The 18,399-nt window shown below is 38.6% G+C and overlaps 2 protein-coding genes across 4 annotated transcripts; both read left to right on the forward strand.

Annotated features, from left to right (window-relative positions):
- The first annotated feature begins 2,267 nt into the window (after positions 1-2,267).
- Positions 2,268-14,194, forward strand: prkacba (protein kinase, cAMP-dependent, catalytic, beta a). Of its 3 annotated transcripts, XM_017413556.3 has the most exons (11): positions 2,268-2,592; positions 4,920-4,928; positions 7,189-7,250; positions 7,547-7,675; positions 8,706-8,804; positions 10,065-10,147; positions 10,272-10,398; positions 10,604-10,699; positions 12,149-12,271; positions 12,475-12,639; positions 12,735-14,194. In XM_017413556.3, the coding sequence occupies exons 1-11, from the start codon at positions 2,547-2,549 to the stop codon at positions 12,858-12,860; spliced, it is 1,065 nt and encodes a 354-aa protein (XP_017269045.1). In that variant the 5' UTR covers positions 2,268-2,546; the 3' UTR covers positions 12,861-14,194. The 3 variants fall into 3 exon arrangements, with proteins under 3 accessions (XP_017269045.1, XP_017269046.1, XP_017269044.1); XM_017413557.3 differs by lacking the exon at positions 4,920-4,928 and having other exon boundaries at positions 2,269-2,592; XM_017413555.3 differs by lacking the exons at positions 2,268-2,592; positions 4,920-4,928 and adding an exon at positions 3,700-4,051.
- A 1,647-nt stretch (positions 14,195-15,841) lies between these two features.
- On the forward strand, positions 15,842-18,312 carry samd13 (sterile alpha motif domain containing 13). The gene is made up of 5 exons (XM_017413561.3): positions 15,842-16,053; positions 16,388-16,508; positions 17,169-17,211; positions 17,320-17,431; positions 17,538-18,312. The coding sequence occupies exons 2-5, from the start codon at positions 16,481-16,483 to the stop codon at positions 17,679-17,681; spliced, it is 327 nt and encodes a 108-aa protein (XP_017269050.1). The 5' UTR covers positions 15,842-16,053; positions 16,388-16,480; the 3' UTR covers positions 17,682-18,312.
- Positions 18,313-18,399: the final 87 nt, after the last annotated feature.

An 18,399-nucleotide genomic window follows, 5' to 3' on the forward strand; every position in this document is an offset into this window, starting at 1 on the left:
ATAGTTCAAATACTCTCAGAATAGGGTGAGCCAAAATACTGTTTCTCCTCAAGAGTCAGTCTTTGTATAATGTATGCTGGTATCAGCCCACTGGTCCCTGTAGGATATATAATTGTGGGGCCCTGTGTTCCTCCAGGGGTGGAAGTTTCCTGTCAGCAACAAAATAGTACACTTGGCACAGGCAGTTTTGTTTGCCTGCATTAGATTGGTTGCTGCAGTAGGAAAATAATGCAAATCTTAATAAATCAAAATTAAACACATTGTACCAAGTGTTTCATTTGTTTGTTTGTTTTCCCAAAGACAAAAACATTCAAATAAAACGTATCAACTATAGGCTGTGTCTCCTGGTTTCAACAATTAAGACTTGCTCATGCCAGCACACAAAACATAACATTTATATGTTTTTGGGTTTTTTTTTTAGTCCACGGCAGATGAGTGGTGAACAAAATTAAATGTTGTGAAAAGGCTGTGGTTTCCCTTTGGTTGAAATGCTGAACTTTCTCAGTTTAGATGTTGAGGCCTCTATGGCAAAATGTTTATATATATATATATATATAGTACATGCACCTTATGAACATCTAATGGTTATTGCGCAGCTTGTTTCCTCTTTTCTTTTCTTCTTTCTCTTCTCTAATAGTTGTATTCTTAGGTCTTTGTGAAGGTCACACGTTTCGTAGTAGCTCTCTCCATCTTTGGCTATCTTTCACAACCATGTCCCATTCACTTCACTTAGCACATGTTTTGCACAGCCATAATATATATACATATATATATATTCAAATTCATAAAACACATGTAACATGTAATACATGCAATGTAATAACATCTATTGTTATTGTTATTATTATTATTATTATTAGTAGTAGTAGTAGTAGTAGTAGTATTTTATGCATTAAGAAAAAAAATAGAGAAGGAAAATTACCCAAAAAAGTGTAAGCTCATTGTACTGTTTCTTTTCTGCTGGATTTGTTAATGAAATAAAAACAATCAAATCAAACAAACGAAAACATCTGTCTGTTTACACATTTTTATCTGCTTAGACTTTTATTTTTTATGTTTTAAGTTTTTTATATATATTTTTCTTAATTACTGTTATCATTATAGCAGTTGTTTATGTCACACACGCATTCCTCCTTTAAAGAGGCGAGTTCAAGATTTAATTTTTAATCAGTGGCTCCTGATGGTATAAAGATACATACACTATATTACCAAAGGTATTCACTCATCCATCCAAATCATTGAATTAGTGGTATTATAACAAAGTGGAAGCAATTATGAACAATAGCAACTTGGCCACAAAGTGGTAGGCCACATAAAATCACAGAGCGGGCTCGGTGGATGCTGAGGCACATCATGCACAGAGGACACCAACGTTCTGCAGAGTCAACAGCTACAGACCTCCAAACGTCATGTGGCCTTTAGATTAGCTCAACAACAGTGCACAGAGAGCTTCATGGAATTGGTTTTCATGGTTGAGCATGAAACCTGGTGCATGAAACTCAGTGATGTAAAGCTGCATCCAAGCCTTCCATCATCAAGTGCGAAGCATTGGATGCAGTGGTGAAAAGCACGCCACCACTGGACTCAAGAGCAGTGGAAATGTGTTCTCTGGAGTGAAGAATCACGCTTCTCTGTCTGCCAATCCAATGGATGAGTCTGGGTTTGGCTGTTACCAGGAGAACAGTCCTTGTCTGACTGCATTGTGCCAAGTGTAAAGTTTGGTGGAGGGGGTATTATGGTGTGGGTGGATGGATCCTTCCTGTTCCAGCATGACTGCACAGCAGTGCACAAAGCAAGGTCCATAATTGACCCATGGATGAGCAAGTTTGGTTTGGAAGAACTTGACTCGACTGACTTCAACCTGATAGAACACCTTTGGGATGAATTAGAGTGGAAACTGTGAGCCAGGCCTTCCTCACAAATGAGCGTCTGGAAGAATGGTCAAACATTCCCATAAATACTCCTAAATCTTGTGGAAAGCCTTCCGAGAAGAGTTGAAGCTGTTATAGCTGCAAAACGTGGGCCAGCGTCATATGGATTAAGACTGGGATGTCACTCAAGTTCATATGCATGTAAAGGGAGACGAGCGAATACTTTTCACAATATAGTGTATCTAGCTCATTTCACACACGTGTGTATGTCATATGTAACTCGTCCCTCAGAAATGCAACGTTTCGACTGGGTGTCTTATTTTCGAGGGGTCCCTGAACGCAGCGTTTCCCCGGCCAAGTGCATCCGTGGGTATTCCCATTCGACGTGAACGCAGCACGGGACGACAGCAGGCAGAGGTGAAAAGTCTGGATCATGTTGTCATTCCAGCGGAGCCGTACGTGAACGACAAAAAAGGGCCTCCTAAACAGAGATCAGTGAGGCGGTCAGCATCGAGCTTCTGTCCACAGGGGAGCAACATTGATGTTGTTGCTAACCAGCCAGGCAGGAGAAGCTGATATTTGTTAGCTAGCTAACAGAGAGGACCAGGCTGGTAGCTAACGGCCACCATCATCACTCTTTAGCCAGCTGTGGATCGCCCCGTCTGTCTTCCTACGATGGGAAACGCAGCAACTGCCAAGAAAGGCAATGAGCAGGAAAGCGGTGAGCATCTGGAAGCCACACAGTGCCTTTTGACATCACTATTTCCCGACGTGAGCTTGCATATCACAGTGGAGAGCATCCTTTAGCAGTTGTGTAAGCAGACCTTTGCACAGAAGAACCATGTTTGGCAGGGCACTTTACTACGTGGTTTTTGTTTGTTTGTTTGTTTGTTTTGCACCCCTGTTAACTACGTCAGCTTGCTGGCGTGTGCCACAAATAATTAAACCAGCTCATTGTTCTAATATCTGAGGATACTGTCTAGGACAGTCTCCAGAAGCATGTGGGAGGGTCCCCACAGCAGTGAGTACACAGAAATGTATATGTGTGTAGTTGTCCTGGAGACTATGTGTTTATTTTAAGGGCTTGTGTTAGGTGAGTGGAACAAGATAACATTGCAAAACAAGCTGCAATCCATGGCCTGGCAGCTGAATGTAATGACCAGACAAGCTGGCTTATTTCCTGTTAGTCTAAATGCAGTGGACCCTGTTTCCTTACAGTGACATAAACCTAACGTCAAAGAAAATATTGTCACTTTTAAGGTGAATTGGACTTGAACGCTGAAAGAAGTATGGTCACATGTAAACTGTTGTTATTGTGAGCGGCCAGCCTAATCCACTAAAGTGTGCCATTCCCTGTGGCCTGTCTGGGTGCTGATCTTGACCTGATTGGAGACCGTTTACACCGTCTCCCAGACCTGTTAAGCAACCTGTAGTTCAAGCAGGGTGAGGCTGAGGATACAATCCACTGAAAAACACCAAAAAAGCGGATTGGTACCAGGTACATTTCTATTTAAACTTTTGACCCGTCCTTTTTTAAAGTGCTTCAAACTAGCTGAACTTCAAAATGAACTCCCACTTAAACCGTGCTTCATGTTTTAAAATTGTGCAGCAAAAGGTCATGACTGCAGGCTGACTTTAAGCACAAGAGCTGCACCGTGAAACAACATCCACCAGAGAGCACAATAACCTGGAGATAACTTGTTCAGCCAGTTTGTGGGTGTCACACATTTCCTATGAGCAGTCTAATTGCACTGTGTTTTCGACTTTTAGTGCGCCCTGCATAATTTGCATTCCTGTGTCCAAACAACATCCCTCTGCTTGCATGCAAAACAAAGCAAAGTCCCTTCAAATGACACCACGTCAAGAAGCTGGACATGCAGTCGGACTCTGACACTGAAGCAGAGTGCATGAACAGGAAGCTTAACTTTATGTGGTTAACCAACCACACAGACTGCATACAGGAAGTTAGCATCATTGACATTAGGGTTGACGAATACTTTGCCTGTGAGTATTCTCACACGCACATCACGATATTTACTTAAAAAAAATGGCACAGGGAAAGGATCAGTCCTTTGCCAGCCGTTTAATCCACAAATATCTTAAGAGTGGACAAGAGCATAAAGGACAGGAGAGCGAGGTGCCTCATGTCTCTGAGTTCGCCGTCATGTGGGATAAGTTGAGTAAGTGTAGTGCTTTTCTTTTTGCTCTTATCTGTGTTTAATGCTTCCTGTAGCTCGGAACAGGTTGTAACTTGCCTTGGAAAACTGACAGAATTTACTTGAAGCGTATTACATCAAGCAAACGGCATGTCTGCATAAACTCTATAGGTCATAAAGTGTGGGACTGCCCTAAAAGTTGTTTTTTTTTCCCCCGTGTATGATGTTTTATCAGGTCTCAAAACTATAAAATGTCAGCTACGTTCATAAGTTTAGCTGTTTTGTTTGTTTCCTGTTGTAATCACATTTGCATGTCACATTCTGAATTTACCAGAGCCACTGGTACAATCATTTTAGGATATTTTGCTGGCTATATATGGTGCTTCAGTCACTTAATACCATTCTGTAACATATATGTCCTGTTGTTTTTGTGCACTGTTTTGCTGTGTGGGCTTTTTACAGTGTCTTTTCAGTCAGTGTTGTCCTTTTGTCCATGTAGAAAAAAAATATAAGCCTCCAGTAGGGACAGGAAAAAATGCAAATAGGAAGTGTATTTTGAAGAGAAACAGCTGAACAAAATAAGTGAATAAAATCTCTCTTTATTTATAATTGTAAGCAAATAAAACATATTTTATTGTTGCTGTTGTGCAGATCCCTTCAGAGGCGTTAGAAGAATAAAAATGAATTTAATTTCAATCATGGATTATTTAACTGGGTTTAACATCTGTCAGGTGGTAGGAGTGCCTAACATTGTGTCTAGTGTTGGTTTTTTGTGTGTGTTTCTAAAATGTTCTTGTTTTTAGCTCCTCATGAATTTTTCTTCCTCTTTTTCTTCTTTCTTCATTTCCATCCGTGTGGGTGAATGTCCCTGCAATCCCTGGGTGAACTGTAGAAACTTTTGGTATGCTCATTCTTCAGCGAGACATCCCAAGTCACAGAGGAAACATGTGCAGACGTACAGGACGTTTAGGGCCTCGTGTTCCAAAAAGTTGGGAAGCAGCGCAAAATTAAAACAATCATAGAATTAACTGATCTGACATTTTCTTAAAGCCCGTGGGTTATTAAACCTAATAGGCAACATATTCAGTGTTGAAACTGAAACAAAATTATTAGCTACAATTAAAATGAGGATTGGATAATATATTCCATGCATTTTTATCTTTTATATGGTTTAGTAGCTCATGGATTTCAAACCCAACAAAGAAATCTTCTCTTTTGATCAGAACGTGTTGAAATACCAACTTGCAATCTAAATTTGCAATTAGGCGAAAATTTAAAGTGGTAGTTCAGGGTTTTTTTTTTAAGTGTGTTCCACCTTTTGTGGAAAGGTCATGACCAATTAATATCTTACCTGTTGAAGATAGCTCTTTGAATAGCCTCTGTTTGGTGAAACAGATTTTAATTCTGATCGGACTGACAAGCTAACAGCTACACCGAGGGAGCCCAAGACCAAAGTGGATTGCTGTCATCTTCTAACAACTCCAATCTCCAAAAAATCACTGTCTTTTAAACATTTACACCGCTGTGAGTTTTGTATTACATGGTAATTTTGGCAGAAATATGATGAAATTCCTGCTCAAAGTTTCTCAGGCTGCACCAGATGTGCTACAGCTTGCTGCTGCCGCCGCTGTAACGTGTGAATAACCACGTAATGCAAAACTGACTGTAATGAAAAAGGTTTAGACAATTTTGTTGGCCAGCCTTTCACTTTGGCCTTGGTCCCACTCAGACTGGCCTTTAGCTCGTAGAGCCAAACAATAAAATCCAATTTTCTCAGGTAAGATATTAATTGTTTGTAATCTTTCCCCAGAATCCCATTTTAAAAGAACGGTGACTTTAAATATCTCCCCCTGCAGTGTTGTGTTTTGCCACTAAAGAAGCTTCACACGTACAGTGAACATATATTACAATTTTGGCTGTGTGACACATTGCCACGGAAACCACGTTTTCATGGTACAAACCTGATAGAAAAAGGGCGGTGTGTCGTTTTATGTTTTAGCTTGGTTTGCCTAATCTTTCTTTCAACATTGCTGAAATTCAGTATAGCAGAGATTAGGGCTGGGCCGCCATTTGTTTTACTTCTGTCAGACACTACAAAGTCATCCAGTCGTGTTTTTCAACATTCTTCATATTATTTGAATATTTGTTTGGATTCCTCAAATCCTGTTATGATCCTATGTGCTTCAGACATTGAAATCACTAAATTCTTCGTGACTTATTCTAAGAATATATTGCTATTTGCCCACAGTCTTTCACATAGTGATGAGTTCATCTCAATATTTATGTGTGAAAGACTCTGAATGTGGGTAATTCTTTATATTCATTTATTTGACCTTTTAACCTAAAACGTTGAGGAATCTGCTGAAAGTTTTGCCCCCCCAGCCAACAGTGTATTCAAAATGGTTAACCAATAAAACATTAAATAAGTAAAATGTGTCAGCTTCAACATGGATATATTGTCAAAACAATCAAATCTAGAGTTTGAGTTTTTATAGACCTTGGGCTCAGCATTCCCACCTTCTTGCAAAAAGGGATTGATTTTAACTAGATCAGGGAATTATCAGATTAGTTACCCCCCCACACCCCCCTCTCTCCCCCATCCAGCCGATAGGGAACACATAAATCAATGGGAATAAATGAGTAACACATTACCAAACTCTAACATCAGTGAGACTTCAGACACATTCCAGTGACTCTTTGACTTTGGACATCTCATGTCTGCTGTGACTTTACCAATGCGCCGTCTTTCTGCTGCCTGCTCCGTGTTCTCAGTGACGTGTGTGTCGTGCTTTTGTCGTTCTCTCTGCCTTTTGTCGGCACCCCTCTCCTTCACTCCACCCGCTCCTGAAAGAGATGCAGAACAGCTTCTCTCGAATTTGGCCAGTTTTGTGAAGTTCAACAGAGCTCTTTGCATCACTTTATGAATTCAAATTTCCTGTTTAGGTGTGTTGGTTTTGAAATTTAGATTGAGATGTTTTTGTTGTCATTGTTTTAAGTGTAGTCCTCACTCCCTGATATTTGACACGTGCCTGACCTCTGTGCATTTTATTCCCCTGAATGTGTGAACTGCCTTATTTTTATTTCCTTTAACCTATAACAGATATTCATTGAATCCAAAAAAAACTCTAATTTTCTTTATTAAAATTCTGTCTTTTTTATAGTGAAAGAGTTCTTAGCTAAAGCCAAAGAAGATTTTTTAAGAAAATGGGAGTGTCCACCACAAGTAAGTGGGTTTGTTTGCTTTGTTTATTTTATATTTATTATAGGAAAGGCAAATGCAATTTTTGATACAATAACCTATTCCTTAGCTCAAATGTTGCTGACCTAAATGCAGTTTGATTGGCTATCTGTACAACACCTTATTAAGACATATTGTGCTAAAATATCACCATCTCTGAAGCTTCATGAAGACAAAAAAAAACAACAATATTGACGGCCCGTGTAAAACCTGAAATTGTGCAGAATCTCAAAGTTTCGTCGACTTGTTGCCTTATTTCCATTCATTTTGTGATTCCTCAGTGCACAACGACCTTGGATGAGTTTGAAAAGTACAAGACTCTGGGCACCGGCTCGTTTGGACGAGTAATGCTTGTGAGGCATAAAGGAAGAAATCAGTTCTATGCGATGAAGATCCTGGACAAACAGAAAGTGAGTTTACGGCGTTAAATAAAAACCCATCTGAGCTCGTTGTTGTAAGTGAAGCTCGTTTGTAAAAAGTGAAAAGGCCTGCAAAAGTGCTTCACGTATGTGCAGTATCTGATGAAAGGAAGTGGAGTGCTTCCTCTCGTGCACCGTGTGCATATTATCACTGAAAACCCCAAAGGGTCTTTACATGAGAGTTTCGATCTTTAAATACTGATGTGAAAGTGGTGAAGACGAGCTTGCATGTCCGCTGTGTGTTACTCGTGGTGCAGGTCTGTTCTCTGAAGCGAGGTAGACCTGTTCAGCTTTCGGTTACATTTCAACAAAATGGCTACAAATCTTCTCTCTCGGTCTCCTTTTACCTCTTAATGCTTGGTTCACAAAGCTCTCACTAGCTGCTCCTGGTAATCTTTGTATTATTTAAAGCGTAAAACTAAAAGTTGGGTTACGTGTTTTTTTTTTACCCTGTTTCTCAAAGTTTGCTTGTTGTTCTCAAAATTCACAAATTATCATCTCTATAATATGTGAAATATCTTCCATAAACGTAAACCACTGACATCACGTTATAGCAGATATTAGACTGAGTGTTATGTGATTTTTATTTATTTTTTATTAGTGGGATTTGGTTATTGCCTCTCAGCTTGTATGATGTGTTGATGTGCAAATTTGATGGTCTATATACTAGACCTCACAGTAAGGCTTCATCAAAAGAAAATATAAGGGAAAATGAGCACCTAAAATGACAGTTCAGATTTCAAAACTGACAGGCATCTCTTATGCTTTCGAATGCTTGACAGTGTTGTGAAACTTTGCAAGAAATAAAAACATGGTGTTCACGGTGACCTAACAAATTATTTTAAGTTTACAACTAACTAAATCATTAGTAGGGTATGCAATAAGACAAACACAATACAAAGTTATAAACAATGGTGACTTATTAAACTATATATGATGACTTATAGGTGGGAATACATTCTGTAACTGTGCTTTTCATACTGTCATTCTTGTTTGTTTCTTTTTTGCTTTGTATTTGTAGGTGGTGAAGTTGAAGCAGATTGAACACACACTAAATGAAAAAAAAATATTACAGGCCGTCTCCTTCCCCTTCCTCGTCAAGCTGGAATACGCTTTCAAGGTACTGACAGATCTAAGAGGCCTGGTTTTCTGCCTCACAAGGTGCCACATAACGTAAAAGCTGGTATTATTTAGAAGTACACCGATCCACTGGTCGGCTGATTAATTCGGCTTGTTGTTGTCATTTTTCAAATGATCTGCATCAAACACACGAGCATACAAATCTGATAAAAAGCCAGGCACATCTGTGGTTTGCGGAGTGTTTTAATATGCTTGACATAATGCCTTTTAGTCAATGTGCTTCACATGATGTGGTTTGCCTTGTCCAACAGGGGTGCTTTTTTCAATAAAACACCTGTTAGGCCCCAAAGAAAGATGACCAGAATATTATGCTAATTTAAAATAAAAAAATGTATTATTCACTGCTTTTTTTATTATTATTGTAGTACTTTATATTGAGTGTAAATATGAAATATACTGAATTATGGGCCAAAGAGAAAGAAACAAATCAACTTCATAAATCAGTCTTTAGTTTCCAGGATCTCTGGAGTTTGGTGTTGACCACTGGGAAAAACCCTGATCTGTCCACGTCTAGTACTATTTCACAATAAAGCTTTCACTATTTTTTTTTTTTACTAAATATAGTTTGAGCAACAGCAGGAGAGATGTCAACAATATCAGAAAGAAAGTTCTTGCTGTGCAAAAAATGTGCATTATTTTATTTAGAAGTAAAACGTTTCGCAGCCTCGGCGCGGCATCTTCTCCTTTGTTTTATGAAACAAAAGGAACAATGACACTCTCATATAACATTTGCAGCTCAGTGGTTCATGCTTGAGATCAGTTCTTTTTAGCATCCTGACAAACCCACCCTGCGTCTTCTTTTTCTGTTTGATGAGCTGGTGCTTCTGTAATTTCCCCTCACTGTTTCGTTACACATGATGATGCCAGAAAAGACGGCAGACCCACATTATTCTCAGTCCAAGGCGTGCTGTTGCTTCTAGTGTCACTTTGATTTTCTGTAACATTTGTTAAAATGTATTCAGGCAATGCAGAATCAATCAATTAGCGTAACTAACATCCTGTATGTGATTATAATTTGTTCACTTTGTGTGGCAAAGTTCAAATGTGTTCATTTACTGTTGTGACCACAGAGGAAGGTGATTAAGCGACGGCAAAATCTTCAGTTTTCATTTGGAAACAAAAATTCAAATATAACTCAACAAGTTACTCCATCCTGGCTCACAATGAATTAATAACACCAGGCATCCACATGCTAGCATTACACGAGTGGCTAAAGCTGAACGTGTTTCCCTTCTCACAGGACAACTCAAACCTCTACATGGTGATGGAATATGTTCCAGGTGGAGAAATGTTCTCCCACCTCAGACGCACAGGAAGGTTCAGGTGTGGTGCACATCACTGTTCTCATTTCTTTTCACTGCAATACTTATTTGACCCTTTCGGTCAGAGGAGACATGTGTTCATGTCTTGCACCAACATCTGCATTTCCGTGTTTCCTCTCTTTTAGTGAACACCATGCAAGATTTTATGCAGCTCAGATAGTGCTCACCTTTGAGTACCTTCACTCTTTAGACCTCATCTACAGAGACCTGAAGCCTGAAAACCTGCTCATAGATCAACATGGCTATATCCAGGTACCGAGTTTATGTGAGGCTTAACATAAAAAACAAAATTACAACAGCTAATTTAAGTAGCAACGTGCTACAAAGAGCACAGATAAAAGTCAGATTTAAAAATATCGTATTCAAACTCATTTTTTGATTATAGCTATTGCTTTCAAGTGTGCTAAAATGTATTATGCTTCTTTTTTATGGTTCTGTTGTTGTTTTCTTTCCTCAGGTCACAGATTTTGGCTTTGCCAAACGAGTAAAAGGCAGGACCTGGACGTTGTGTGGAACCCCTGAGTACCTGGCTCCAGAGATCATCCTCAGCAAGGTGAGCCCTTCATGCACTGCAACTGAAAGGAGCAAATAACTCACCACAGAGCAGGGAACTAATTAGCTCCCAGTCATAAAAGACACTTTAGAATTGGACACAATAATGGTTCATCCTTTAAGTTAGGTACCTCTGTTATGATTCATAGTTCAATGTTTGGTAGCTCTAATAAGTTAAAAAAAAGAAACAACATTTGTCTGAAGCTGATTTGGTTCAAGAAATATACTGAAAAAGCAACTGAGCACTGAATGTTCATTGAAAGCAAAAACTAAAATAAAATTAAAGCATTCCTTGAAGAAATGCATGCCACTTTCCACCTTGCATGCCATAGTTTAAACAAAGACATTGTGTGATCTGTAAGGGTTGTGAATGACTCTCAGCTACTACCATACCAAATTTAGCTTAGTATCTGTAAAACTGATAGAGGTTTAGCCATTTTTTGTTTATAAGATTACATCTTGAATTGTATTTACTCCAAAAGTAATTGTTGAGGCCCTGAGAGCTTCATTCAAATCTGTTCTCTGGTTCCTCTGGAGTTGGGCCAATTTTTTTTAGTTTTAGGGTTTTGAAAGAAACCTGACTATGAGCAATAATGGTGGACTTTCTAGACAAACAAGATAAATAGGCCTAAGTCCTAAACAAAACAAGGTGTGTTATTGTTGGCATGTGAGTCACAGAGAAAAGGGCAGTTTCTTTTTAGTGAATCTTTGTTGAATTCGCTGGTTTTACTGTTTCTGACATAAACTATTTGTAGAGCAACAATTTCCAATGTGAAGTACTTCAGAGGCTCAAGAAAATTATATCAGAAAAGTTTGATTAACAACATTTATAAAAGTTGAACTGACTTCTCGGTTGGCAAAACTTTAAATAAAGGCAGACATTCTTTAGTTTGTTTGCTTAACTGGGCATAAAAATGAACCTACAGAGCAAACAATGATTCAAGAGGGCCGATAAATGGCTCCTGTTGTCAAACAGTGGATTGGCTTTGAGTGGTTGAGCCAGTTGACTGACTTCAGTCGAGCTGAGTGTGTGTTTCCTTTGACTCCGACAAAAGACTGAAAGTCAGGAGCCTTTGACACAAGCAAGAATTGGAGCTGACTGTTGTGCAGAGACCTGGTGCATCATCACTTGGAGAAAAAGTGAATGCTGAGGGGTTTAGATATCAGCCTGCCAATCACAGCTGAAGAACAGAAACAAAAAAAATCACATAACGGTTCGAATACATCATGACCTAAAAATGTATCGTAATCCTGTCCTGATTACCTGAGTCTGAAATAAAGAGCAAAATCTTTAACATTATAATCACTGGCTTATTATAGACTTGTACTGTTACTGTGCTCCCACAATGAACATAGTTTTATTTATTTATTTATTTATATACAGAATCTGTATGAGTTGAAGCTATAAAATTGTCCTATAAGGTAGAAAAGTTTTGTTTTTTTCTTCTAGGGCTACAACAAAGCTGTGGACTGGTGGGCACTTGGTGTTCTTATCTACGAGATGGCTGCTGGTTACCCTCCATTTTTCGCTGACCAGCCTATCCAGATCTATGAAAAGATTGTGTCTGGCAAGGTATGTAGGGATTTAAAAAGGATCAAGTTTAAATATATAAATAAACACATATGTGCAGTATATTTCATTGCGCTCAAGTTATGCAGGTTTGGCAGTGGTTCTTTTCTTGTCTTGACTGCTGCATCTCACCATACTTACATCAGCAGAAGGAAAATACAACCGTTTCTTTCTTTTCTTTTCTAATAAATTTTTTTCCTTTGCAGGTACGATTCCCCTCCCATTTTAGCTCTGACCTGAAAGACCTGCTGAGGAACCTGCTCCAAGTGGACCTGACAAAGAGATTTGGCAACCTGAAGAACGGGGTGAATGACATCAAAAACCACAAGTGGTTCTCCACAACAGACTGGATTGCCATCTATGAGCGAAAGGTGAGTTTTATTGCTGAAGGGGAGGGAGTGTCACAACCAGTTTTTTTTGTCTAGAAACATGCTGTTACATGCTTCTTTTACATCTGCTTTCTCAGGTGGAAGCCCCCTTCCTGCCAAAGTGCAGAGGACCAGGAGACACAAGCAACTTTGACGACTACGAAGAGGAGGACATTCATGTCTCGCAAACGGAAAAGTGTGCAAAAGAGTTCGCTGACTTTTAGTGAACTGGGCACGAGTCCCATCAGGGCTCCGCTGCTTTGGGTTATTTGCACTCCGCTGAGGGTTGAGGTGGAACTGAGGCCACCGCCTGCTCCAAATCATTGCCTCGTTTCTTCATTCCACACAGCTGAATGAGGTTGTTTTTTGCCATGCCCCCTCCCCCAGGTGCTGTGAGCACCGATCGACACACAGACAAATTATGCAGACACCCCTTGTGCTGCAGCGCGAAGTACTAGGCCACAGTCCCATTGTTTTTCTATTGTTTTAATTTTTTTTAATGTTTGCCACGTTTGAGTCTCCTCCCGTTATTTATTTCTTAAAAAAAACAACATGCAAAACAAAAGTTACTTCCATTTATAAGTGGCACAAAGAGTGATAGTATTAGCTGATCTCACGCATGTGGTTTGAATGAAGGGATTTATTTTATTTTTTATTTTTTAACCTTTTATCTGTTGTCTGTTACATTCCCCAGTGTCTTTCAGGGTTTGGTTGAGTATTTATTCATCAACCAAGACTGCAACCATCATTCATCATTCTGATGTCTTTAAAACCAGAAATCATGTGTTCTCATACATGTATAAGTAATGCGTTTTTTTTTTTGTTTGTTTGTTTGTTTGTTTTTTAAGCATGACCAAAAGTTAAACTAAGATATTTTTCAGTGAAGGAACAGAAACGTTGACTCATTTGCAAAAGGAAAAAACTTCCACTAACAAGTGATCATTGGAAGCAGGAGCACTTGACCGCTGTGCCAGCGAATTAAAAGTAGCATTGTTTATCCATATCTGATCACAGGGCATTTCCTTTTTACCTCAGTCATTTAAAGTTGTTTTTAATCCATGGAAAGAAATGATATATTTTTCAGGTGCAAATGTATTTCACAAGAACTGAATCTGAAACCGTTTGTGTTCTGTCTCTGCACACAGCAGATCATTTGTTTTTAGTTCTTTAAAAGGCTGTACATAACTGTATTGACGTTCATCCATCCATCCATTATCTGCCGCTTATTCCGTCAATATTGCTGTATTGACGTGGCATTTGTCAATAGCTGAAAGGTCAGTTTGTTAGATTATCGTGGATACGAAGCTGTGGTGCTCATAAGGATTTATTTTGGGTTGCTTTTTTTAACTGCTGTGTTTGAGCAGAGCACCCAGCATAGGCATGTATCTGCTGTGTGTTTTATTTCAATTTTCTTTTTTTTTTACATTTGCATGTTTTTGTACAGCCGTGTCACAGCAAGCTAAAGTGTTACCACCTTTTCTTTTGTTTTACTTGTTTGTTTGCTCTGTTACTTTCAAATTGTGCCACAGCATGTGACAATAAAGCACCAGAGGATATATTTTGACTTACAGGACAAAATCCTATTAACATCAAAGCCAGATCATTTAATATTTAATATTAACTCAATTCAAAGAATCATAAAGTGTTCATTTATCTTGGTCACAGCTGGACTGACCCACCTGCTTATTGCAGTTATAACCTGTAGGTTTTGCTTATTTTTCTGTCCAAATTGCTCAAGATTTACTTATTCTGCTTTGCGAGACTTAGTCAGGTCAACTTAAAAGCACTGATGGATAAAAATCATGATTTTTTTTAAAGGAAATTAGATCAAAACCTTTTAAATGCCAGTTTTCTTTAGTTTTTGTGTTGGCATATTTTCCTCTATTATAGAAATGCAGCTTTTACTAGGGATTCTTCTGCACTTGGCAACATTCAAAGTTTTGCCTGTTCTTGCTGCTAAAATGTAGTCTCCTGCTCTGCAAACTCCTCTCCATTGTGACAGGACAACATATTGCATCTGAAGAACCTGTATGTCAGACGTTTGGTACTTACACAGGCGCCGTGTCTTCTTGATGGCTTTTTCTTTCTTCCAGATGGCAGACAAGTTCTGCTTTTGTAAACCCTTTATTGCTTTAGAGAAAAGTTCCTCTCTCTCTCTCTCTGCCTGTCAGCCACAGAGAAGTCAGAGTTTGAAATTATTTCTGCTGGTTGGACCCTCAAGGCACTTTGACGACATCAGAGTGTACAAAAATGCACCGCTGACAGTCAGTTTTAAGTCCCCAAACGTGTCAGAAAAAGGCGATTTAATCAAGTTTGTAAAAAGATTTGCCTGAATTGAAACATTTTCTCAGTCTGAGCACATGACGTGTGTCTTATGTAGCCCTAATTTAACTCAGAGACGCAACTATTTCATATGCAGTTTTTATTCATATTCAGAAGTATCTAATAACATAACAATTTATGTGGGTCTCAGTCAGTATAAGAAGACTTGAAAAGTTTATTTTCCAAAGAATTATGAAAAGACATTTATATTTGACACACACTGACACCTCTAATGTCCATCAAAATAGATTATTTGTATTTTTTTTTCCTTAGGAAATCAACTTTATCGAAGGACAGAATATATTTGCAGATTGAAGGGTGAACAGATGATTATTTCCAATATCTTTGATTTCAGACAATTTTAGAAACTACACCTGGGACAAGCATGTCACTGTCCAAACTGCTTGTGTGTAATTCCTTCCCAAAATGTGTAGGAGATCCACAGCTCTCCTTTCATATCATCTGTTCTACCCGTCTTCTGTGTGTTTGCTGTTTGTTGGATTTGCTGTAAATGACGGCACCTTTTCCTCCTGAGCCATCTCACACTCCTGACTGAAGGAAATCAGTTTTGAGTTCTTGTAGCTAGTCACACGTGCCAGTATGGGATCAATAATCTGAAATGTGTCTGTATTTAGTTTGTGGAAATCTTTGCACATCACTTAGAAAGCTGACACATTTTTCCCAATCATATTTACTTGTGTTTGCAAGGGAAATATACTTTGCTGTAGCAGATTTTATGTAACAAAGGATACTTCATTATAATAAAAGTCTCTTTTTTTAAAAAAAATCTATGTTTTTTATCTTCTTTATGTGATGAACAATGATGCTTCAATGTGTTTTTGCTGGCATTAAAACGGTGCTGGCGTTCAGCCGGTAAAACACTACATTTCCCATGATCCTCTGCTGTTGTGGGCGAAGGAAGCGAAAGCGACGAAGCTAGTTGTCTTACTTGATTATAAATTGATTTTGTCAAATAAATATCGCCGTTTTTTATTACATAAAATGTCTCAGTGATTAAAAAAGTTTTTGCTAGTTGAATTGCGTGTGCAGCCTGGATGAGCAATTGTTTTCGAGGTGGAATCTCTTGAAAATAAGGTAAGTGTTAAATTTGGCATTAGCAAGCGAGGCTAACTATCCGTAGCGTCAGTACAGATTACTGAGAGGGAATGGTTAAATATTTGTCATCGTCAAAAGTAACGCTGGGTTTCATTGTGTTATCTTCATTAAAGTATTTCCTACTAAATTTTAAATGCTGTGTGGCAATTTCTGGCGTGTAACATTTTTTTTTTCTGTGTGTAATTCAGCTAACAACGTGAGTTTCAGGTCGTCATTTTACACATAATGGTTCTTACTCACAAAAGTCATGGTTTGTTTTATTTAAGGGGTACATTTGTAGTCTTAATTGTGTGACTGTGCTGTTGTTTTTCAGCGGGGACATCCACTGTGAATGTCAGACTGGCAAAAACGAACAATGATAGGGTTTGAACTGCAAACACACTGAGTTTTCCCAAGAAGACGTCTGATGAGAAATTACTACAACGACACTAAACGTGAGTCTTTCTCAGTACTTTAAAAGAAACAAAACTGTCAGATGAAAAGTTTTTTTTTTCCTTTTCTATTAGCTGTAACTTTGTTGTGCTTCACTTTTGTGGTCCAAACCCTTCAAAAAACGTGGTCAAAATTCATAAAAACATTACATTTAAGTTACAACATACATTAAGCCGGATAAAAGGAAGGAGATAACATTTAAAATGAAACCATTTGTTGTTAAATGCTCAGTCCACAGTGCATAATCTTAGATTAATAATTTCATGTTAATTATTCATTTAGTTCTGCTTCTTTCAACCCAGCTATAAAATGTGAATATTTTTACATTTAATTTTAAGGAGCAGGAATTTTTGTACTGGAGGAGAATTATCATATTATTATGCTTTGTTTTGTGGAGATGATCCACTGGTTAAAGCAGACCAAAAAATGCAATGTTTAATTTGTTGTTGTTGTTTTTCAGTGTTCACTCAAAACTAGAAAACAACTCAAAACTAGAAAACAAATTATTTGTGACTCTTTTATTAATTATCTGGTAAAGCATTGTACTTTTAGCAGATAATAATAAACATGAAAACAAATACTGATCAGCCTAAAAATAAGCTTTTTGTAGAATTAGATATAGTTAATTAAATATATGCCTTTTTTATGATTTCTTTTGACAGCCAGTATGGAGGAAAAGGCAAATGGCTCAGTCGACACCAAAAGGTACCATCTACAATGAGTTTATGATGTTTCCTTTAACAAACGTTTTGAAATGATTTGTCCAGCTACTGTTTCGGTCAGTGTGCCTTCACATTAACTTTCGCCCCGCAGCCCAGTGGAGAATGGTCAGCTGCCAGACCCGTCCAACTGGGGAGTTGCTGACGTCGTCAATTATTTCAAAGCAACAGGGTTTGAGGAGCAAGCCACAGCTTTCCAGGATCAGGTCGATTGTTTTGTTTTAATTATACAAAATTACACTTCCATGACGCCAAACTGTCAAATTCTAAACCAATTTTTTCTCTCTTTCCCTCTCTTTCTCTACCGGGCAGGAAATCGATGGCAAGTCGTTGCTCCTGATGACGCGTAATGACGTCCTAACGGGGCTGTCGATAAAGCTGGGCCCCGCGCTGAAGATCTACGAGTACCACGTGAAGCCGCTGCAAACTCAGCACCTGAAAAGCAACGCCTCGTAGCACCGCAGACCGTCCCAGCACCCACCTCAGCGACAATCATCAGTGTCAGGTGACCCCTCCACCCCCCGCCCCGGTTAGCTGCGGCTTCACAAAGACTCCACTGCCCACGGTGGCACCTTAAACAAGATTTGAATGCTGTGTGTTTTTATAAACGTGGACACCCCCCACCCCCACCCCCCCAAAAAAAATGGTTGGCACATGGTGTCAACTCAGCTGTTTACCCTTTCAGCCATTCGTATTTCTGCTGCTTGAGATATGTATTTTTTGTGTGTTTTATTTAAAAGGAAGCAACTTTGGAGTGAGTCTAATTTATGTGTCTGCAAAGTCAATTAACCTAAGATGCTTTTTTAAGAGTATTTGTACATAAGATGATATATAGTTCGAGATTCTGTATGTTCTCTTATACATGAACTCTTTGATACATGCAGAAATTTATGTGCGTCAGATTTTCCCGAAACTAATTTTATTTGTTTTAATCTGCACATCTGAGTCCATGAGTTGTCCTGAGCATGTAACAAGAAGCGGTTTTGTTTTCCCAGACACAAGAACCCAAGCAAAAAGACTCTGATTCTGCATTAACTGAGCTTGAGGCTCTTGATATAAAATTGTTGTGTAAATATTCTTATTATGTACCTACCTGTGGTGCTTTCAGCTTTGTTGCACAGACAACTGTACTGAAGTGTTTATGACCAACGTATATGTGCATAACATGACACTG

The sequence above is a fragment of the Kryptolebias marmoratus genome, linkage group LG24, assembly GCF_001649575.2.
Source record: "Kryptolebias marmoratus isolate JLee-2015 linkage group LG24, ASM164957v2, whole genome shotgun sequence".
Taxonomy (NCBI): Eukaryota; Metazoa; Chordata; class Actinopteri; order Cyprinodontiformes; family Rivulidae; genus Kryptolebias; species Kryptolebias marmoratus.

Bases quoted from the DNA above. Each gene is read 5' to 3' on its own strand.
- samd13 (XM_017413561.3), top strand. From the start codon at position 16,481: ATGAGAAATTACTACAACGACACTAAAC. The intron at 16,509-17,168 runs GTGAGTCTTTCT...TTCTTTTGACAG, and splicing joins TTACTACAACGACACTAAAC to CCAGTATGGAGGAAAAGGCA. The intron at 17,432-17,537 runs GTCGATTGTTTT...TCTACCGGGCAG, and splicing joins CCACAGCTTTCCAGGATCAG to GAAATCGATGGCAAGTCGTT.
- prkacba (XM_017413555.3), top strand. From the start codon at position 3,919: ATGGCACAGGGAAAGGATCAGTCCTTTGCCAGCCGTTTAATCCACAAA. The intron at 10,399-10,603 runs GTACCGAGTTTA...TTCTTTCCTCAG, and splicing joins ATCAACATGGCTATATCCAG to GTCACAGATTTTGGCTTTGC. The intron at 12,640-12,734 runs GTGAGTTTTATT...CTGCTTTCTCAG, and splicing joins TTGCCATCTATGAGCGAAAG to GTGGAAGCCCCCTTCCTGCC.